Source organism: Centroberyx gerrardi, chromosome 8 (assembly GCF_048128805.1).
Source record: "Centroberyx gerrardi isolate f3 chromosome 8, fCenGer3.hap1.cur.20231027, whole genome shotgun sequence".
In the NCBI taxonomy this organism is placed as follows: domain Eukaryota; kingdom Metazoa; phylum Chordata; class Actinopteri; order Beryciformes; family Berycidae; genus Centroberyx; species Centroberyx gerrardi.
This window is the reverse complement of record NC_136004.1, coordinates 16,719,339-16,740,502: the sequence shown is the minus strand read 5'-3', so window position 1 is coordinate 16,740,502 and position 21,164 is coordinate 16,719,339. Positions and strand designations below refer to the sequence as shown.

The 21,164-nt window shown below is 43.7% G+C and overlaps 1 protein-coding gene across 1 annotated transcript; it reads left to right on the top strand.

The window, feature by feature from the left end:
• Positions 1-764: 764 nt before the first annotated feature.
• On the top strand, positions 765-19,807 carry pole (polymerase (DNA directed), epsilon). Its single transcript, XM_078285115.1, has 48 exons — positions 765-946; positions 1,124-1,259; positions 1,350-1,430; positions 1,562-1,606; positions 1,691-1,783; positions 2,187-2,341; positions 2,579-2,723; positions 2,812-2,892; positions 3,002-3,109; positions 3,209-3,319; positions 3,589-3,674; positions 3,778-3,897; positions 4,003-4,135; positions 4,262-4,375; positions 4,514-4,726; positions 4,831-4,938; positions 5,081-5,209; positions 5,305-5,407; positions 5,796-5,942; positions 6,463-6,608; positions 6,957-7,105; positions 7,278-7,370; positions 7,948-8,250; positions 8,443-8,638; positions 8,846-9,060; positions 9,570-9,672; positions 9,812-9,892; positions 9,975-10,097; positions 10,457-10,666; positions 10,944-11,156; positions 11,266-11,409; positions 11,527-11,667; positions 11,860-12,013; positions 12,632-12,738; positions 13,187-13,363; positions 13,513-13,736; positions 14,089-14,309; positions 14,486-14,690; positions 14,968-15,141; positions 15,653-15,778; positions 16,452-16,584; positions 16,687-16,894; positions 17,210-17,341; positions 17,544-17,737; positions 18,413-18,613; positions 18,826-18,951; positions 19,225-19,314; positions 19,412-19,807. The coding sequence occupies exons 1-48, from the start codon at positions 879-881 to the stop codon at positions 19,532-19,534; spliced, it is 6,888 nt and encodes a 2,295-aa protein (XP_078141241.1). The 5' UTR covers positions 765-878; the 3' UTR covers positions 19,535-19,807.
• Positions 19,808-21,164: the final 1,357 nt, after the last annotated feature.

Below are 21,164 nucleotides of genomic sequence, written 5' to 3'. Positions count from 1 at the left end.
TGTTAGTATTATTTTCGGTTTGTGTGTAATTTGATCCACTAAATCGTCTGTTTGACACATGCACAGAGGAGAAACTGACCATCAAAGGTGCTGGGTATAGCAACATCAAAACATCACTGGAAGAATAGCAGCCCTTTTCCTGTTTTGTGTTGTAAAGCAATTTCCTTTTGCGCCATACTGCAATGTAGCAGATATCCAGGGAAATCCAACCCAGTGGCACACTATGTAAAATGCAATGTAAAGGCTGGTAGAAGCCACCAAACTTGTTAATGGTAATTATACTACTGTGGTAATGATTTTTTTTCGATGTTAAAATACTACACATAGTGCTTTTAAGATTGCAGGTGCTTGGAGGTTGTAGTAGATGGAAAGAGAATGGAATTACACATAAATGTACATAAATAAATGTATTGTTATCAGCCACAGTTAAAATTTTCATTTTGTAATGAGTAGTTTTTGAGAAAAAATAATTTGTTTTAGGTCTGTGCCAGATCAGTCCCTAGGGTAACGTGTTATGCATTATGCTTATGTAGTTTCTGCTTAGGGCAAAATTGTGGGAGGAGAGTGCATGAGCGAGGATTAACGCCCTCTTTTGCATACCGGAAGGTGTTTGGGTTTTTTTTCGTTTGAGTGATTCATCTTTTCAATACAACATCTTTGCACTTCCTCCTATCAGCACTGTTCTCGCGGCAAAAACAGGAACGCGCCAAAATAAGAAAACACAACTGTTGTCAAATCGTTATGTTGCGTAGTTAGCTAGCAAGCAGACGATAGAAGTAGTCTGTTTGTATACTACAGCAGTCTATTACAGTTGTAGTCACAAACTTAGAAAAACAGAGAGGGTATTTTATCGTGGTACTTGCAGACCACGATATAAGATGGTTCTGCAAAACAGTGGAAGGTACAGAGCGGACCGGGGACAAGGCGGGGGAGATCAGGAAAATCAGTAAGTTCTTTCGCTTATGAGAGCTAAACTTGGTTAGACTATCCATGGTTAAAGTGATACGCATTTAACGTGCCGTTATGTTAACGTTAATGACACAATGTGAGTCCACGTTAGACAGAAACCAAGCTAAGTGTATGTCGGCTAGCTGGTTATCGGCTCCCTCTCTGTTTGAACCAGGGACGATGGCTCCGCTTTGTCGGCCCTCAAGAGGCTCGAGCGCAGCCAGTTCACCGACGAGATGGACGCCCGGTTCGGTTTCGACAGGATGAAGGACCCGGGGGAGAAAACAGGCTGGCTCATGAACATGCACCCGGTAGGTCCACAGTCTGTGAAGCACACTTAGTGGTTTAAACAGAAATCAACATAAACGTGACACGACATTTTGCCTGCTTGCAACTTTCAGACAGAGATCCTGGATGATGATAAAAGGATGATCAGTGCTGTAGACTACTATTTCATTCAGGAGGATGGAAGCAGATTTAAGGTGAGGAGCACATTTGCCTTGGCACTATACTGTGTACAGTAATTACCATGTAATAATACACATCAGGAAGTGCAACCCCTAACCTCTTCCATTGCCCTAACATATTCCTCCTCATATTATTGTGTCTGCAGGTGGCCCTCCCCTTTAAGCCATATTTTTACATAGCCACTAAAAAGGTAAGTCTTTGTCCTTCGTTGGCTCATGTGCTATGTGAGAATGTGTAAACATTTACTTAAAGAAAACGTGTGCTTTGCATCCAGAACTGCGAGAGAGAAGTCATCTCATTCTTGTCGAAGAAGTTCCAAGGAAAGGTGGCGAAGCTTGAAATGCTCCCCAAAGAGGACCTGGACCTGGTGAGAATGATCCAGGATGTTTACTATTCAAATAAACTGATGATAGTCAGTGATTTTGAATACTGTTATATTGCTGCTGTCAAGAGAAAACCTTGTATCTCTAAAACACCAGTTTCTTAGGAGTTGTAAAAAACGACTTCATTTCCTGTCTCGCAATCATGCATATTTAATTATGTGTTTTGAATGATTTCATGTACCTTGAAGTCATAAAAGTGCGTTTATGTTTCATTCTATACATCAATGAAAACCTCAAAAATGGACCTACAAAATTTGAGCACAACAGACACAATATTTTTAATCCTCATTATCTGTTTGATCTCTGTGGCGATGTTGGCCTTAAGTGTTGTTGATGTCAAGGTCTGCAACCACACACACGTCATCTACACTGTCCTGTTCTCCGCAGCCTAACCACCTGGTTGGACTGAAGAGGAATTACATCAAGCTGTACTTCAACACAGTGGACGACCTCATCAAGGTGAAGCGTGAGATTTTTCCGGCAGTACGCAAGAACAGAGAGAGGGATCAGTCCAACGACGCCTACACCTCAATGTTATCAAGGTACTTCGTGTCTATTAGAAGAGACCAGCAGGGTTCAAAACATGCTTATTATAGTTAAACCTTTTACTATATCAATATATATTCTTTTAAGGGGGTTTCCCCTAGGATTTTAGGCTCGTAACAGGCACCAATCCCATTCATTTCTAATTTTGTTTCCAATTATCCCAGTTTTCCCCTGTTATTCCCTGTTGTTGTTTTTATTTTACTGACCTGTTCACATCCCTGTCTGTTCTTCAGCGCCTTATCAGGCGGCAACGTGACGTCAGCAGACGAGGATGGGATGTCAAAGAAAATTTCCAACCAGTTAGACAACATAGTGGACATGAGAGAGTATGACGTGCCCTACCATGTGCGCCTGTCCATCGACCTCAAGATCCACGTGGTAAAGAAATTGGAAGTTTATGTCTACGTTTTAAAAAAAACTCCTCAAGTGTGTTGCTCTTCTAATCTTCATTGTCTTTACTCCTCAGGCCCACTGGTACAACGTTCGGTACAGAGGCAGTGCTTACCCGCCAGAGATTGTACGGAGAGATGATCTCGTGGAGCGACCAGTATGAGGATTTTATTTTTTATATTACAGCATAAGATCTGTTGGATTCATTTTGAAGCATTCACCCTTCCTGGTGCCTTCTATAAAACTGTTTTCCTGCTCTTTTTTAGGACCCAGTTGTTTTGGCTTTTGACATAGAGACCACCAAACTTCCACTGAAATTCCCAGATGCCGAGACTGATCAGATTATGATGATCTCATACATGATTGATGGACAGGTGCGTTTTATTTATTTTATTTATCCATTCTCTATTGGTTCTATATGTGTCAGAATGACCTATTCTGTAACTTTTACTAACTTTTGCTGTCTTTTAAAGGGCTACCTAATCACAAACAGAGAGATTGTCTCTGAGGACATTGAGGATTTTGAGTTCACCCCCAAGCCAGAATATGAAGGGCCTTTCACTGTTTTCAATGAGGATGATGAGGTAAGTAGGGGAATACATAGGGCAGGGGTCAACAGTTCCGGTCCTCGAGGGCCGGTGTCCTGCAGACTTGTGGTCCTCCTTGGTATTTAACGAGCCACACCTGGTGTCACGTCTGCAGGACACCGGCCCTCGAGGACCGGGATTGATGATCCCTGATGTCGGGCGTAGCTGCAGAGTAGTAGATAATACTGTATGCAGTGCAAATGGAGATGAAAATGCTTGAAAGTAATCCTATGTGCTTACATGACTGTAATCCTATTTTGCTGCAGGCGGCCCTCATTCAGAGGTGGTTTGATCACGTTCAAGAAACCAAGCCGAACATCTTTGTAACCTACAATGGAGACTTCTTTGATTGGTGAGCTGTTATTTTCTTAGAAATTATTGCATATATTGTTTATAGCCTATGCTGTTCACCTCTCATCTCCCCTTCCTCTCACTTTGTTCCCCTTTCTTCGAAGGCCTTTTGTGGAGACGCGGGCTGCCCACCATGGACTGACTATGTACAGGGAGATTGGCTTCCAGAAGGACAGCCAGGGCGAGTACAAAGCCAGTCAGGCCATCCACATGGACTGCTTAAGGTTTGCATACTCCTGCCACTGAAGAAGAAATCAGTGTAGTTTACTCAACTGCACACTTAAATAATATAATTTCTTATATATCAATGTGTTTCTTCTGTGTGTCAGGTGGGTAAAGAGAGACAGCTACCTGCCGGTGGGCAGCCATAATCTGAAGGCAGCAGCAAAGGCGAAGCTGAGCTACGACCCGGTGGAGCTGGATCCTGAGGAGATGTGCCGCATGGCCACAGAGGAGCCGCAGGTACAGTCTAGGACTTTAACTGGCACATCTCACACAGGGAATGACTGGGTTGTTGTGAATATATTGCTATTGTTGCAGTTTTGTAGACTGATCTTTTTTCTTTTTTTCTTTTTGCCCTTCTGTCAGACTTTAGCCACCTACTCTGTGTCTGATGCTGTGGCCACATATTACCTTTACATGAAATATGTGCATCCCTTCATCTTCGCTCTCTGCACCATCATTCCCATGGAGCCTGATGAGGTTTGTCTCCTATCTAAGTTAGGCTGAAATGCTAGAAATAACACACTCTTTGATTATTACTTCTTTCTTTTTTCTTTTTTTTTATCCCTGTTTTGTTTCATTTTTTGGTGGCATGCTTATGTCTGCTTCTGACACCAGGTTCTGCGTAAGGGTTCTGGGACGCTCTGCGAGGCCTTGCTCATGGTGCAGGCCTTCCACGCCAACATCATCTTCCCCAACAAGCAGGAGCAGGTTTTCAACAAGCTGACCGAGGACGGCCATGTCTTGGACTCTGAGACCTACGTGGGCGGCCACGTGGAGGCGCTGGAGTCCGGAGTGTTCCGCAGTGACATCCCCTGCCGTTTCAAGATGGTGCAGTTCATCCCAGTTCAACTCACTGTTCATTCTTTGTTTGGCTATTTTTCGTACAATTATCGGACCCCTGTGTGTGACGATGTGGTCTGGTGTGTTGACAGAACCCAGCTGCGTTTGACTTCCTGCATCAAAGAGTGGAGAGAACGATGCGTCACGCCATTGAGGAAGAGGAGAAAATCCCCCTGGAGCAGGTCACCAACTTTAATGAGGTCAGTTAATTTTTCATGGTATGTGTCTCCAGTTTGTGTTATTATTTTGAGAAGTTGTCCCCAGCATTCTCAGCATTATTGATGTGTTGTAAAATGTGTCTTGCATGTTGTTCTGTTGATTAATCCTCTGGCTTTTTCTCAGGTCTGTGATGAGATCAAGACGAAGCTGATCTCTCTGAAGGAGGTTCCCAACAGGATAGAATGCCCCCTCATCTACCATCTGGATGTTGGGGCTATGTACCCCAATATCATCCTTACCAACCGCCTGCAGGTGAATGAGCCCCACAGATAAGAAGAATAATGAAGAGAGTAAGTAAAAGGTATAGAAATGCACCAAGCTCAATACTTCCTTTTCTGCTTCTACAGCCATTCGCTATGGTTGACGAGGCCACTTGTGCTGCCTGTGACTTCAACAAGCCTGGAGCCACCTGCCAGAGGAGGATGGCCTGGCAATGGAGAGGGGAAATCAGTAAGTTGGTCTTGTATTCTTTGTGCTGCTCTTTGATATGGCAAAGGATTGAGGTACAGTGCCTCTAGAAAGTATTCAACCCCTTTGACTTTTTTTGTATTTTGTGATGCTGCAGCCTGAAATCAAAATGGATTCAATTAGGATTTTTGTTGCTGATCTGCACACAGTAAACCATAATGTAAAAGTGGATTTTTTTTGAGTCAATAAGTACTCAACCTCTTGTCAGTTAAAGTGCATGCAAATTCCTTTAAATGTCCTCTAGATGTCTCTACAACCTGACTGGAGTCAGTCTCTTTGTCCAAGAAATAAGCATTTTAACAGTGTGATGTGTTAGTGTTTATTAACCATTACAACATGTAGTGGAGTAAGCTGTTCCTTCTGTCTGCAGTGCCTGCCAGCCGCAGTGAGTTCCACCGCATCCAGCAGCAGCTCGAGTCTGAGAAGTTCCCCCCGTTGTTCTTCAGCGGTCCCCCTCGGGCCTTCCACACTCTCAACCGGGAGGAGCAGGCGAAGCATGAGAAGAAACGTTTGGCGGGTGAGTTCTGTTCAGAGTATCAAGGTCTACTGTATGCTCTGGCCAAGGCAATGTCTGGGCAGTCTGTTATGGATCTCTTGAGCTACTTTTGGTTCTGTGAATTTGTTGGCAAGTGTTCTAATTCACTGGTTCCCAAAGCAGGGCCCAGGGACCCCTAGGGGGCCTTGAGGGGGTTACAGGAGGCCCCCAGAAAAATGCAGAATAGTTCAGTTTCTGTATTATTTCACTCACTAGATGTTTGCACAGTGAGAGAATATATAAGAATTACTGTTTTGAACATAGATTTCATTGACCCTTCATCACATTCAATACAGTTCTATACTAAATCAACTATTTCCCCAAGGGGATCAATAAAGTGCAATCTTAATCTTAACCACAAAAAACTTCTCAGATTCTTGGGACACTGTCACTGTCAACTGGAGGTTTGTGGTCTAATGCGTATCTATTCGGGGTTCCTTGACATGAAAACATTTGGGAGCCCCTGTTTTTACTGTATTGACGTGTGTTTTGTTTGTCTCAGACTACTGTAAGAAGGCCTATAAGAAGACTCATGTCACCAGGCTGGAGGAGAGAGTCACCACCATCTGTCAGAGGGAGAACTCCTTCTATGTCGATACTGTGAGAGCTTTCAGAGATCGGCGTTATGAATTCAAAGGGCTGCACAAGGTACGTTTTGGAAAGACTGCCACAATATGGTTAATATTCCTGTGATATGAGAAGTCATTGATATCATACAGTGGAAATAACTTGGAAATGGAAAGAAGTGTAATGAGGATTATGGAAATAATCCTCATTACACTCATTTACATTCCATTAAATAGGAATTTCAAGATGTTCAGCCTTTGAACAAACTCTTTGAAACTCCCATTCATTTCTGATGGGACACTTTTTATGCCAATTTCTTGCATTTGTGTTCCTGAAGCTGTTCTCCTCCCTTCTTGTCAAGTCAAAATCAGTTTCTCTGTCATTCTTATTTGTTGTGAACTAATTGTTTTTCACGCTCCCTTGCTTCAGGTGTGGAAGAAGAAGCTGTCAACAGCTCAGGACAGTGGAGACGCTGCTGAGGTGAAGCGCTGTAAGAACATGGAGATCCTCTATGATTCTCTTCAGCTGGCTCACAAGTGTATCCTCAACTCTTTCTACGGCTATGTCATGAGGAAAGGGTAAGAGTCAACTTCAGTTTTCATCAGGAGATGTTTTGGTAATGGTCATTATCTTCCATTATCCAATATCCAATATTGCACAAGCTTTTTAGCCTTCACCACAGGGGAAATCAATTAGTATAGCACATTAAAGCCTACTTGATGGTGTCTGTGGTGTCTGTGTCTCCGTCAGTGCACGCTGGTACTCCATGGAGATGGCTGGCATTGTGTGCTACACTGGAGCCAACATTATCACCCAGGCCAGAGAGCTTATCGAACAAATAGGGTGAGTGTCATAATGATAATGTGATACTTAATTGGGGAAATTACCATTTTGCTTACCACTCCCAGGGAAATCATCTGGAAGCAATCTGCTGGAGCTGGTATGGATTCACTGTCTTGCTCAACAACACTTCATCAGGGCAGATCCTTGCCAACACAGAGGCTTGAACCCGGTTCCTCCAGTTGGGGAGACAGTCTCACCTAGGCTACCCTGCTGTCCATGTCATCTCTATTTCCTTACACAAGATACAAGGTTTTACATCTTACTTTGTCGCCCTAAGCCATGGCCTTGTTAGGCAGCAGATACGGTATTGGTATGCTGCAGGTCGGCAGGTTGGCCTAATAGAGAAACTGAAAGGTATCAGGTTTGATCCCCTCAACAGCCATGTGTCCTTTCCTTTTGAAGTGTACATGAGCAAGATACTGAACCCTTACTTGCTCACTCAGTGTAAGTTGTTCTGGAGAAGAGCATCAGCTAAGTACCTAAAATATAAACTGAAATATACTGTAATGCATTTGCGCTCATCACGTTTCCATTTCTCACACATCACATATTTCACTTCCACTTCTCCGTGACCCAGGAGGCCCCTTGAGCTGGACACTGACGGAATCTGGTGTGTCCTTCCCAACACCTTTCCTGAGAACTTTGTGGTGAAGACCAGTAACGAGAAGAAGCCCAAGGTGACCATCTCCTACCCGGGGGCCATGCTGAACATCATGGTGAAGGAGGGATTCACTAATGACCAGTACCAGGAGCTAGTAGACCCTGCTACCCTCACTTACGAGACCCGGTCAGAGAACAGCATCTTCTTTGAGGTGGACGGGCCCTACCTGGCAATGATCCTGCCTGCCTCTAAAGAGGAAGGGAAGAAGCTGAAGAAAAGGTACGGCTGTAGTGGAAATACATTATATATTTTTTGTTTTTGTTTTCCTGTGATTAAATGTACTGTCAGACTCCTGATTCTGAGACTGCGTTTTGAGGGATTTATTGCCTACGTTAATGGATGAGCTGCCTAAACGAGGTGGAGATGAAAATGTACAGTGATGAAGACTTAAGGATTCTCTCTTATGTTCAGGTACGCTGTGTTTAATGAGGACGGCTCTCTGGCTGAGCTGAAGGGTTTTGAGGTGAAGAGGAGAGGAGAGCTGCAGCTCATTAAGATCTTCCAGTCCTCAGTGTTTGAGGCTTTCCTCAAAGGAACCACTCTGGAGGAGGTCTATGCCTCTGTGGCCAAAGTAGCTGACTACTGGCTGGATGTGCTCTACAGCAAGGTAATAGTCTAAAATAGTAGTCTGTTGTTATAAGTCCATTATATAACAACCAGTTATTGGTTTGTGACTTCAGCATAGTTTTGAGTGACTTTTGGCTAAATCAGTCATTTGTGGACTTTGTCAAATGCCAACATTATTCTCAGAGAAAAAAGTTCAAGCAGAAGTCATCACAAAAATGCTGATTGATTCATTTCACCGGTTGTCCAGGCTGCCAATATGCCAGATGCGGAGCTGTTTGAGCTGATTTCAGAGAACCGTTCAATGTCCAGGAGGCTGGAGGACTATGGCGAGCAGAAGTCCACCTCCATCAGCACAGCCAAGAGACTGGCTGAGTTCCTGGGAGACCAAATGGTGAAAGATGCTGGCCTGAGCTGTCGCTACGTCATCTCCCGCAAACCTGAGGGTTCTCCTGTTACAGAGAGGTGGGGAAACGGCTCTGGAAAGAAACATTCAAAACTGTGGGACAGTCAGAGGGGCCCTGCATCTCAAGTTATGCTCCAGCTCAAAAGGGGTTAAAACAACTGCAGTGTAGCAAGGGGCTTTTAAACGTGATCAGTAAAGTCTCGATTCAGACCTTGACTAAAGCCTTTTTTTTTGGCACCAGTTAAAATCCAAGCTGCTGCATTCTAAACGAGCTGGAGTCATGAGAGTGACTTTTGACTGAAGCAGGAGTAGAGACAGTTGCAGTAGTTTAAACAAGATGAAACAAAAGCATGGATGACCTCTAAATTTGTAGAGGAGAAAAGTATTTGGATTTTTGATAAGTTTCTCAGCTGCAGGAAGCAGTACCGTGCTACCCTCTTGAACAGCTCTTCAAAAGCACTCCCAAGTCTCTGACTTGGGAGTGATGGAGAACAAACTACACTCTCCCTGCTAATACATTTAGACAGGTAGAGTTTGACAATGACTGACTTGTGGTTCTCTCTGTCAGGGCCATTCCCCTGGCCATCTTCCAAGCTGAGCCCAGTGTGAAGAAGCATTTCCTTCGAAAGTGGCTGAAGATGCCCAGTATGCATGACTTGGACATCCGCTCTGTAAGTCTAGACAGAGACTTGTGATGGATTTAATGGATACGAGAGACAAAAGAATGGTTAAATTGTCCTTTTTTGTTTACTGTGTGGATTTATTTGCATGCCCCTTCTAACATTAAAACTTCTGTTATTGTCTACCCAGATCCTTGACTGGAGCTATTACATTGAGAGGTTGGGTAGTGCCATCCAGAAAATCATCACCATCCCTGCAGCTCTGCAACAGGTAAAAACACATATGATTTGTCTCGCACAGTCTGGTTTATCTACAAATGAAGGTAACAATTTGATTGTTTCTGTACATCAAGGTGAAGAATCCAGTGCCCAGAGTGAGGCATCCTGACTGGCTTCACAAGAAACTCCTGGAGAAGAATGATATCTACAAGCAGAAGAAGATCAGTGAGCTGTTCACCAGTGAGGGCAAGAGACAGGTAGGCTCACCTCAGAGTAACAGTCATGGTAGTTATACACTAAAGCAAAGTTTCCAATTGAAGTTCAATCAGTAAAACATCATGTCCAGTACACATAACACACACCCACAAACTAATGAGAAACTTAACTGATATCCGTAGGGAAGTTTTCTTTTTGGAGGTCAGAGTGCAGAGTGCAGGTTCAGCTCCAGAGAATCACCCCTGGAGCTGGTAGGGATTCATTGCCTTGCTTAAAGACACTAGAGCAGGGCAGATGCTTGCCGAAATGGAGGCTTGAGCCCATTTCCTCTGGTTGAAGGACAGTTCTGCTGCCCCAAACTTCTCTCCAGTTCTGCTCTAAAAGTCCTTTTCTGTCTCAGGTGGCCCATCAGCCTCTTGAGCCAGGCCAAGCCAAGGACATCGAGGACTTTGGGATGCCTCCCAGGCCGCTGCAGCCAGCCATCCTGATCAGCACCAAGCGTAAGCGGATTTCCCAGGGGGAGGACAGCCAGGTGGAGTCTCAGGACATGGAGCTCACCCAGTCCTGGAGAGAGATCCTGGGACCACCACCACCCATGGGAACAACACGGGTAGGCAAGCAGCTATAACCGCAAACTCTGGCCTCTTGTGGAAATGTAGGATGTGTTTCGTCATAAATGTACCGATCTAGTAGTCTTTTCATTCAAGTTCAGAATATGTTTAATAATACCCTATTATAAATATTCTATTAAATATTTAAAATGAGAATTTCTTGTGGATATGTATAATTGTTTTTAATAATTCTTGTTAGTGTTCCTTGAGAAATATTAGCAAATATTCCCCAAAACATTTTTTTATTGTCCTGTCTTACATGGTATCTCTGCACAGGAGGAGCGTCTGGTGTGGCTGCGCTACCATAAGAAGAAGTGGGAGCTGCAGCTGAGGCAGAGGAAGGAGCGAAAGAAGAGGAGGAGGCTGATGGATGGAGAGGCCCAGCCTGTAGGAGGAGGGGTGATCAGAGGCGGCCCCACCACCGGCCTGGGAAGCTTCCTCCGCAAAACGGCACGCAGCATCTTGGACATGCCTTGGCAGATTGTGCAGGTGGACCAAAGTTGCCCCCCAATAAATAACAAAATCCAAATTGGCTAGTGTTGTAAATACCAAAATGACCAGTCTTATCTAACGGGATGTCCTGTTTCCTGCTTCCCAGATTGCAGAAACCAGTCACCCTGGTCTGTACAAGTTGTGGGCTGTGATTGGAAATGACCTCCACTGCATGAAGCTCAACATCCCACGGGTCTTCTATGTCAATCAGAAGGTCCCCAAGCAGGAGGAGGGAGCCACATACAAAAAGGTAAACAAAGCTAGTGCAGTGAAAAAGAAAATCATGGCAAAGACTATACATGTTTTGTAAGCATGTATTATTGTGAAACAGGTAAATGTAAATTTTGATGAGTGTTATTGGCTTCAGGTGAACCGGATGCTGCCTCGCTCCAACATGGTTTACTACCTGTATGAGTACTCTGTACCAGAGGACATGTACCAGGAGCACATCAATGAGATCAACGCTGACCTCTCTGCTCCGGACATTGAGGGGGTCTATGAAACACAGGTACTATATATAGACCTTTCATAATGCCACCCTTGATGCTATACGTGTGTGTGAATCTGATGTAGACTGGCAAATAAATTTAGTATAGTTGCATTATACTAAAGAATGTGAATGCTAATGGATTTTTCCACATGTGCCACGGTATACAGAAAATGAGGTGCTGATGTGATTTCCTGGTCTTCTCTCCTCCAGGTGCCCCTGCTGTTTCGTGCGCTGGTGCAGCTCGGCTGCATGTGTATGGTCAATAAACACACTGCGAGGGACCTGGCAGGCCGGGAGGCAGACACTTTTGACCTGGAGCATCTAGAGATGAGGTCGCTGGCCCAGTTCAGCTACCTGGAACCTGGTACGACCTGTCTCACACACTGATCATATTGGTCTTAGACAGATTTATTGATGCAGTTTGTTGTTTGAATTGCTGAGCGGCCCATTTCAAGCCAATAGGGTCAGCCGTCTCTCAAACCTGTTGTTGTGAAGACCAGTAGCAAGGTTAGAAATGACTGGATATAATGTTGTGAGCTAGGTGTTTGAGTAGATACAAGGCAGTGTAGCTGGGTCTAGTTCTTATGAGTCTTGACAGCGTGTGTGGAGGGGGTGGTTATGGGATGCCAGAACTTAATGTTGAAGCTTTTAGAGGTGTTGTGACGCTAATTCGACAAAACATCTGTGATGGGAGGTGCCCACGCTTAATTCCAATGTCATACCTGTTCTCACCCACCCCCTCGTACCTAACATGCAAGCTAGGTTTTTATATAGATGCTCACCCAAACAGCACAAGGGATAGTTAGTGATGAAGATGTCATGGATTCAAATCCTGCTCATGAACTTTGTCACGTCATGCCTTTTCTCTCCTGCCTTTTTTGTCTCTCTCGACTGTGTATTGTCCAGTGAAGCAGAAGGAAATGCCATAAAGGTAATCATGAAAAAGTGTTACTTCACTGTGTTTTGTTTCCTTTTCTCTCAGGGAGTGTTCGCCACATCTACCTGTACCACCACAGCCAGGGACACAAGGCTCTGTTTGGCCTGTTCATCCCTTCGCAACGCAAAGCTAGCATCTTTGTCCTGGACACAGTAAGAGCAATAATACTGTTCTTTCTTCCACTGACATCCTGTTGGTGTTTTGACTCGTACATCTTGTCAACTAAAGCTCTTGAGGAGCCAACGAATGTATGATTGGACTGAAAGGTTAACACATAAATATACTCCACAGTCTGCAGAATACAGTTTTAAGGGTTTTTTTGTGATACTCTTCCAATCCCCCAAAGGAGAAATTTGTCTTTTTCACTTGCCCTCTCAAAGTGCAGGGTCAGCTACAAAACAGCGACCCTGGAGCTTTTAGGCATTAATCATCCTGCTCAAAGACACTAGAACAGTGTGGATGCTTGCTGTCATGGGGGCTTGAACCCGGGCCTTCCACTAGAAGGACAGACTCCTTAATCTCTACACCCCCTTGCTTTCCAAATATCCCAGCCACAGTAGAGAAAAATGCTCATGGTCTGTCTTTATTTTATCCCCACAGGTCCGAAGCAACCAGATGCCCAACCTGAGTACCCTCTACGCAGCAGAACGCACAGCCCTGCTGGAGAAGACTACTGAGGAGCTCCTGCCTCCAGAGAAACACAACTTTGAGGTCCGGGCTGAAAACGACATTAAGGCAATCAACCGCGCACTGCAGCGCATACTGCTGAACTACAAGGTAAGTTGCACCAGCACTCCTTATTGAACTCTATCCTTCTCTCATCATGGAATTAATATGGTTTGGAGACATTGCTAATCATGTTCATATGCTCGGTGATGTATGATCAGCTCTCTAATGTTTTGTCTCTGTTCTTTCCCTGTCTGCAGGAGGAGCGTCGCGGCCCCACCCTCATCGCGGTGCAGTCCAACTGGGAGTTGCGGCGGCTGGGAGCGGGGATGCCGGTGCTTGAGGAGTTCCCGGTTGTTCCAGTGCATGTGGTGGATGAGATCAGCTATAATGTGCTGGACTGGCAACGTCACGGTGCCCGGCGCATGATCCGCCACTACCTCAACCTGGACAGCTGCCTGTCACAGGCGTTCGACATGGCCAGGTGGGAACTACATACCGCTGGACTTGTGGATCCCATATTCTCACTACAGGGGAGGAACAATAGAGGATAGAGAGGATGGTCCTCCACATTTTTTTTTTACTTTTTCCTTAAAAAGTAGGTTGTTTAGTCTTGAGTACAGTGGACTTACTAGACATGTTTTTGGGCCATACCCTATATTTTACCCCGACCATGCCCTGTCCTCAACTCAGTCACAAGCCTCTACTGACCCACTCAGACTATGGCTGTACTTTCTAACAAAGTGTATTTTCAGTTAATACATTTTTTGTCAATATTCAGATTTCTTTGATTGCCAACTCATCCATCTTACTGTTCACTCTCCCTTTGTTTTCAGGTACTACCACTTGCCAGTGGGGAACCTGCCTCAGGATGTGTCCATCTTTGGCTCAGACTTATTCCTGGCAAGACACCTACGGAAGCACAACCACCTCCTGTGGCTCTCCCCCACAGCCAGGCCCGACCTGGGGGGGAAGGAGGCTGATGACAGTCGTCTGGTCATGGAAAGTGACGACAGGGTCTCTGTGGAGATCAATGCACAAGGATGCTACTCCACAGGTACACACGCACACGCACACACACACACACACACACACACACACACACACACACACACACACACACACACAAGTGACTTACTTAGGTTGTGCCTATGAAAGGTTGGGCAAAAGAGCATGAAACAAATGTACGTTTCTTTCTGTCTGTGTGTTTATGGATTGTCCTGTTTCTTTCAGTGTGTGTGGAGCTGGACCTGCAGAGCCTGGCAGTGAACACCATCCTCCAGTCACAGCATGTAAATGACATGGAGGGCGGAGCCAGTCTGGGCGTCAGCTTTGACGTGATCCAGCAGGTCTCGTTAGAGGACATGATGTCAGGAAACCAGGGAGCCAGTGCGCTTGCTAGCTATGATGAAACTGCCCTCTGCTCCAACACCTTTAGGTATGTAAACATCGAGATCGAGAGTACATGTCTATCAAAATACTAAATGGCTTGTTGTATGTGTATTCCATATGATCTGAAAATTCTCTTGGGTGATGGTTTTTATACCATGGCCTGGGAGAATACTCAATTTTGTAGGGTGTCCATCAGTGTGACACGGCTGGTGGTTCTTGGCCCCCACATCATCCATTCAAATTGTTTTAAAGATACACCTTGTTAGGTTTTATCTTTTATGTGTTTTGTTAATCTGAATGTCTGCTCTGTGTTGTATGAGCAGGATCTTGAAGAGCATGGTGGTGGGCTGGGTCAGGGAGATTACACAGTACCATAATGTGTACGCAGACAACCAGGTGATGCACTTCTACCGCTGGCTGCGCTCCCCTAGCTCTCTGCTGTATGACCCTGCACTGCACCGCACCCTGCACAACATGATGAAGAAGGTCTTCCTGCAGTAAGTGTCACGTCAACCTCTGCACTGCAAAAAATATCAATCTTAACAATTCATTCAGTCTCATATTGAGTCTTAAAATCTTGTTTTTCTTAAAACAAGTGATAAAATCTGCCAATAGGGTGAGAAGTTTTCTGAGTAATGAAATGATTGTTGCATTTTAGTAAACGCTGGTTTGTCATCAATTTCAACCCCAGGATATTTATAAGAGGACACCCTCTCAATGAGGGACTCTTTCACCATATTAGACGAGGACTGGTACCATCTTGATTGAAAGCTATGGTCATGGCCTTTATTTTTCTTAACATTATTCTCAGGGTAATTCTGTTCACAGTAGTTGGTAAAGCTCTCAAGCTCTTTAACTCAGGCCAACTTGATGTAACGATGGGCCTGATCAGGCACTTTACAATCATGTATGACAGTCTTACATTAATATATCGCCACCTTTTTAGTGAATTTATAACTATGCTACTGTCTGGATCTTCCATTAATCATTCTCTCATGCTGTTGTCAGGTTGGTTGCAGAGTTCAAACGTCTTGGCTCCACTGTGGTGTATGGGAACTTCAACAGGATGATCCTGTGTACTAAAAAACGGAGGATAGACGACGCCATCGGCTATGTAGACTACATCACCAACAGGTTAGAAATGTACCCATCACATGTCTCTGTACAGAATGTCAATATTTCCTTTTTTCCTTTCCTCTTTAAAGGGTTGTAATCAGGACTACTAAAAGCAGGAAAAGTAATTTCCCATTAGATGTGGTTAGTTGTGGTTAAGATCCTCACCACTAGAGCCAAATGCGCCCCTGCTGGCTGAGACTCAAATCTTACCAGAAACTTGTCTCCTGTATATTCTACTTCTGTATCTGTCTCCCACGTTCCTACTGTCTCAGTAATCATTTAATCAATTACGTGTGTAACTATTCCCTTGTGCCATTTTTGGGTGAGCACCTATGTACAGTAGAAGCTAACTTGACTAGAGGAAAGAGGATAAAGTGTGCACCTCCCACAATAGATGTTTGACTGAATCAGGCCCACAATGCCTCCACAAGTCTCAATAGTAAGTTCTGTCGTCTCAGAGACCCCACCTCCATACCATACACACGCTCTCAACACTGATTGGAGTGATTCTTATCCAGCCTGTATTAGGCTTACACCTAGCTCACAACATGACTTCCTATTATTATTATTATTATTTAATTTTCTAACCTCGCCATTGAAAGGAAGAAGAAATCAGTGGAGCTGAATGTCCTGAAAACCTGAAAGATCACCTCCCTAATTGTATTCATATCTTTACTGCTTCTCCCTCTAGCATACACTCGCGAGAAATCTTCCACTCCCTGTCCATCTCCTTCTCCCGGTGCTGGGAGTTCCTGCTGTGGATGGACCCAGCCAACTATGGAGGCGTGAAGGGCAAACTGCCCTCCAGCATCTTGTATGGAGAGGTACGTCAAACTGCACCTCTCGCCTTCTAGTTGATTTGTTTTAATTCGTTTGTATGAAGCTGAACATGGAGCTCATTTCCCCCTCCATGTGCCTTTTTTTAGGATGGAGCCAAGCAGAAGAAAAACAGAAAAGGGGAGGGAGAAGAAGATGGCAGTGAGGATGAAGATGAGGAGGAAGCCAACGGTGAGGAAGATGACGGAGATGGAGAGACGGATGAGGTGGAGGAGCTGATTGAGAGCAACTGGAACATCATGCAGTATCTGCCCCAAACTGCCTCCTGTCAGAAATACTTCCTCATGATTGTCTCAGGTAGATATATGATACTGTACTTTGCATATACGCAGTTAATTTTGTCAATAATAGCCCTACGGTGCAGCAGTAATGGGATGTTATTAATATATAACATGATAATATGTTGTTGCACATTTTATCAGATTTCTCTGACACTACATTTTACAGTTTAGAGTAAAATGATCTATGCACGATGGATTTTTTTTGTGTCTTGTGTCATCACCCACCTCAGTCCTTAATGTATTTTTCTCTCCACCACACCCACCCACCCAACCACACACACACACACACACACACACACACACACACACACACACACTCCCTCAACTCCAGCCTACATCGCAGCTGTCTACCACAGCATGAAGGAGGAGCTGAGACGCAACGCCCCTGGAGCAACGCCAGTCAAGAGACGGGGAGGCAGCCAGGCTTCCCAGCAGGCAGTGGGGGACTTGAGTGCTCTTCCTGGTAAGATACTATTTGGTGGACTGGTTCAGTTAATAAAGACTTCCATTGAGTTTGTTAGGAACTTCACCTTTCAATCATTAGATTCAACGCCAGCTAGTATCCATTACATTTAAACCTACGATGGGCTGCTTTTTATTGTATTTACATAGATTTTCCTCTCAGGCGTGATGTTATTGTAATGTTTTAACACTCTGGCCCGCAGGTATGATCTCCTTCTCCCAGGAGTATGTGTCCAGTGAGCTGACACAGAACTTCTTCACCATCACTCAAAAAATCCAGAAGAAGGTAACGGGTACCAGGAGTGTGACTCAGCCCTCAGAAATGTTCCCCGTCCTGCCTGGTTCCCACCTGCCTCTCAACAACCCGGCCCTGGAGTTTATCAAATATGTCTGCCAGGTATATCACAGACAACCACAGTATTGGTATCATGTTCAAGTTGGAGATTTTATCTGCATGGCTGTGATCTGCATAATCATTTCTGCCGCCAGTAATCCGGTTATGTCTAAAAGTAGTAGAATTTACCGGTATTCTGTAAAGACACGTGCTGCTCAAATTTATACCAAAAAAAATATTACTGTATGAACAACTGATGTCAAATCCTACTACTATAGATAATAATAATAATAAAAATAATAATGATAATGCCATTAATGAATATTTGTATCTAGCTGAAATTATCACGCAAAACAATTAACTACATTATCAAATAATTTATTATTGGTAACATACCAGTAGGCTACCAGAGCATATTGGTCATCAGTCTTGTAAACAAAGTATCAGTGCTTCAAAATGGCATGAAACAAAAGACACAAAAGCAAATCAAAAAAAGCTCTCTGTCGTGTGTTGACTGACAAACATGAGTAATGCTATATAGCGATCCAAGCAGTAGTTGTGTGTGTGTGTGTGTGTGTGCGCAGTGGAGAATAAACTACCCAGAGACTGCAACAGAGTTTCTAATTGAATGCTGAAGACGCCCCAGCTGTGACGAGTGTATCCAATTTTTGTTTACATTTCACCAAGTGGAACATACACTTTTGCTTCATATTCCCTTTCCATCCTGTCTCTCTTTAGGTCCTTTCACTGGATGCCAACATAGTGAACCAGGTGAACAAGCTGAAGAGAGACCTGCTGCGTCTCGTGGACGTTGGAGAGTTTTCAGAGGAAGCCCAGTTCCGTGACCCCTGTAACTCCTACATCCTGCCAGAAGTCATCTGCCACCACTGCAATTTCTGTCGTGACCTGGACCTCTGCAAGGACCCCTCTATGGCGCAGGTAAGAGCAGAGCAAAGGAAAGGGAGCATCTGAAAAGTTGAGTAATAACACTGACACTACTGCTATTTCTAAAGCGGCTAATTAAATTGAAATTGAATTTGGTCCTTTCTTTATCCACCCATCTCTTCCATTTCATGATCAGAACTCTATACTTTCTACAAATTAGATTATCGTGTTTCTGCAGTATTTAAACAGTGTTTTCCTATCCTCAGGATGGATCTGTCCTGCCCCAGTGGTTCTGCTCCAACTGCCAGGCCCAGTATGAGACTGAGTCTATTGAGATGGCTCTGGTGGAAGCCCTGCAGAAGAAACTGATGAGCTACACTCTGCAGGACCTGGTGAGTAAATAAACATGCAGTTTGGAATATAGCAGTATTACCCAAGAGGGCGTTCTTTTCTGTGATAAAGGGTACAACAGACGAGGCACAGCTGAGTCCAATCGGATTCAGCTGTGCTTTATGGGATTTATAAGCATGGCTGGAATGTGTCTTTGACCAATCAGATTGTTTTGCTGAAACTAAGTGTTGTTTAATAGCCTGTTTATTGTTTTCAGAGAACAATCTTTTCCTAAAGCTGTCTCGGTGCCAAAAAACCTCCTTGTGTCGTTTTAGGTGTGTTCCAAGTGTAAAGGTGTGAAGGAAGCAAACATGCCCCTCTACTGCGCATGTGCTGGAGACTTTGACCTCACTTTCCCAGCCAAGGTTTCTACTCTAAATGCATTACATGCCTATAATCTTTCCCAGTTGACACCGTTCTCAAAACTAATTTTTTTTTGCTTTGTATTTCTCCCATTTAAAGCGCTTCTCTGAGCAAATTCAGGTGTTTCAGAACATCGCGTCCCACTACAACATGAGCTTCCTGGAGGAGACCATCGACTGGCTGCTGGTCATGAGCCCACACATCAGCCAGACCACTCACTAAATGTAACATCTGCCACAGAGACCCTTCCCTCCCTGAGCTGCACTGGTCCCAACGGCTAATTCTTTTTTCTACAGGAAGCACTTAATTCTGAAACTGTTATCAAGCCTGATGGTGTATAACTGGGACACTTGTGACTGTGAGTCATTGCTCAAATTGCTTTGTGGGTTGGAACAGAAATGGGTGGATTGTAGATATTTTTCCATTCTTGACCATGTTATGTCCTAATTATTAGAAATGTATATGATTTTGTTGACTGTGTCAATAAATATTTTTCAAAGCGTATAAACTGATTCTCTTCCTTTTCCGCTTTAAAATCCACTCAGGACTGTACTTAAGACTTTTTCATCCATTATGTCAGTAATTCAGCGCTGAGTGCCATCTGGATTAAAGATCTTCATCAGTCACGTCGACTTTGCTTCCTCCTCATTTGGCTGCTAATGTATCTCAGTAATATTCATCATGGCTTATGCACAGCTTGTGACCTACACTATACTAACTACACCCATTTATTCTTTTAAACTGCTGTAAGTTTCATGACTTGAGACATGAATGATGCTGCTGAAATAAGTTTGTTGTTAATTCTCATGTTACATACTTTCATCACCTAAGTTTTTTTTTCCAATTGAAAGGATACATTTGATTATTTTGTTTTTAAACAGAATATATAACTTGTTTCATTCATTGTTATTGGTGAAGAATTGATGAGAAAAACTGAATTATTTCTGAACCTTAAGGTTTTCAATTTGCTGAGCATCTTGCTTTTACAGTTCAGTGTAGAAACTCTGTAGTCTGCTAGTGTGAGGATTATTCAAAGGGGTGATAAAAGATCAGAGGGAGTTTTAAACCGGTTGTGAATAATTTTGCTCGTGATTGAATGTGACGGAAACATTCGGTGGTCAGTGATTTTCACCTGCATGTAAGTGTGGATCAAAATTATGTCAACCCATGAACCTCCATCACGATAACCTCATTGTCCCACAGATGACTCACTTTGCCCGCTGATGGGCATCTCCCAGACGAGTAATCACATTTCAGACTCTGAACTGAGACACAATTAGATTGGCTCCTCGCTGACAGCTTGTCTCAAATGAAGGAATGAAAGCACTTGCTGTTCTTTATAGTTTCCTTTTTTGTCTTTCTTTTTATACATTTTTAACCGAAGGCAGTACAATCTGGCTTTTTCAGTTAAGTAGTGAAATGCAGTTGCATGCAAATAATTCAATAACTGCACTTTAATTATTACATGTCGTAGCTGTTGTCTGTTCTTTACATATCTAAACATACAATTTTCTAAAGTGACGTGGCTGTCCATTGTGCTCCATCTACTGTGGAAGATAATGATCCATTAGACCTCAGACTTAAGTCCTTTTCACCATTGACATTTGTATTATTTTCCTCAGGAGTCCAGATGGATTCACACTTCCCCACAATCTTGTTAGAGAAAATGTCGGTGTTATTTGATTACTGTTAAAGCGTTGCTCTCCTCACAGACCTCTGCCTTTTTCTTCCTGTACATTCTCCTTATGCTGAACACATGAGGTTGAAAGATGAAGCAAATGAATCAGAACATGGTCAGACAAATATTTTGATTCTACAAATAGTTCTTGTTATGCAATAATAATTAAAAGAA

Bases quoted from the DNA above. Each gene is read 5' to 3' on its own strand.
- pole (XM_078285115.1), top strand. From the start codon at position 879: ATGGTTCTGCAAAACAGTGGAAGGTACAGAGCGGACCGGGGACAAGGC. The intron at 4,376-4,513 runs GTTTGTCTCCTA...TTCTGACACCAG, and splicing joins TTCCCATGGAGCCTGATGAG to GTTCTGCGTAAGGGTTCTGG. The intron at 8,251-8,442 runs GTACGGCTGTAG...TCTTATGTTCAG, and splicing joins GGGAAGAAGCTGAAGAAAAG to GTACGCTGTGTTTAATGAGG.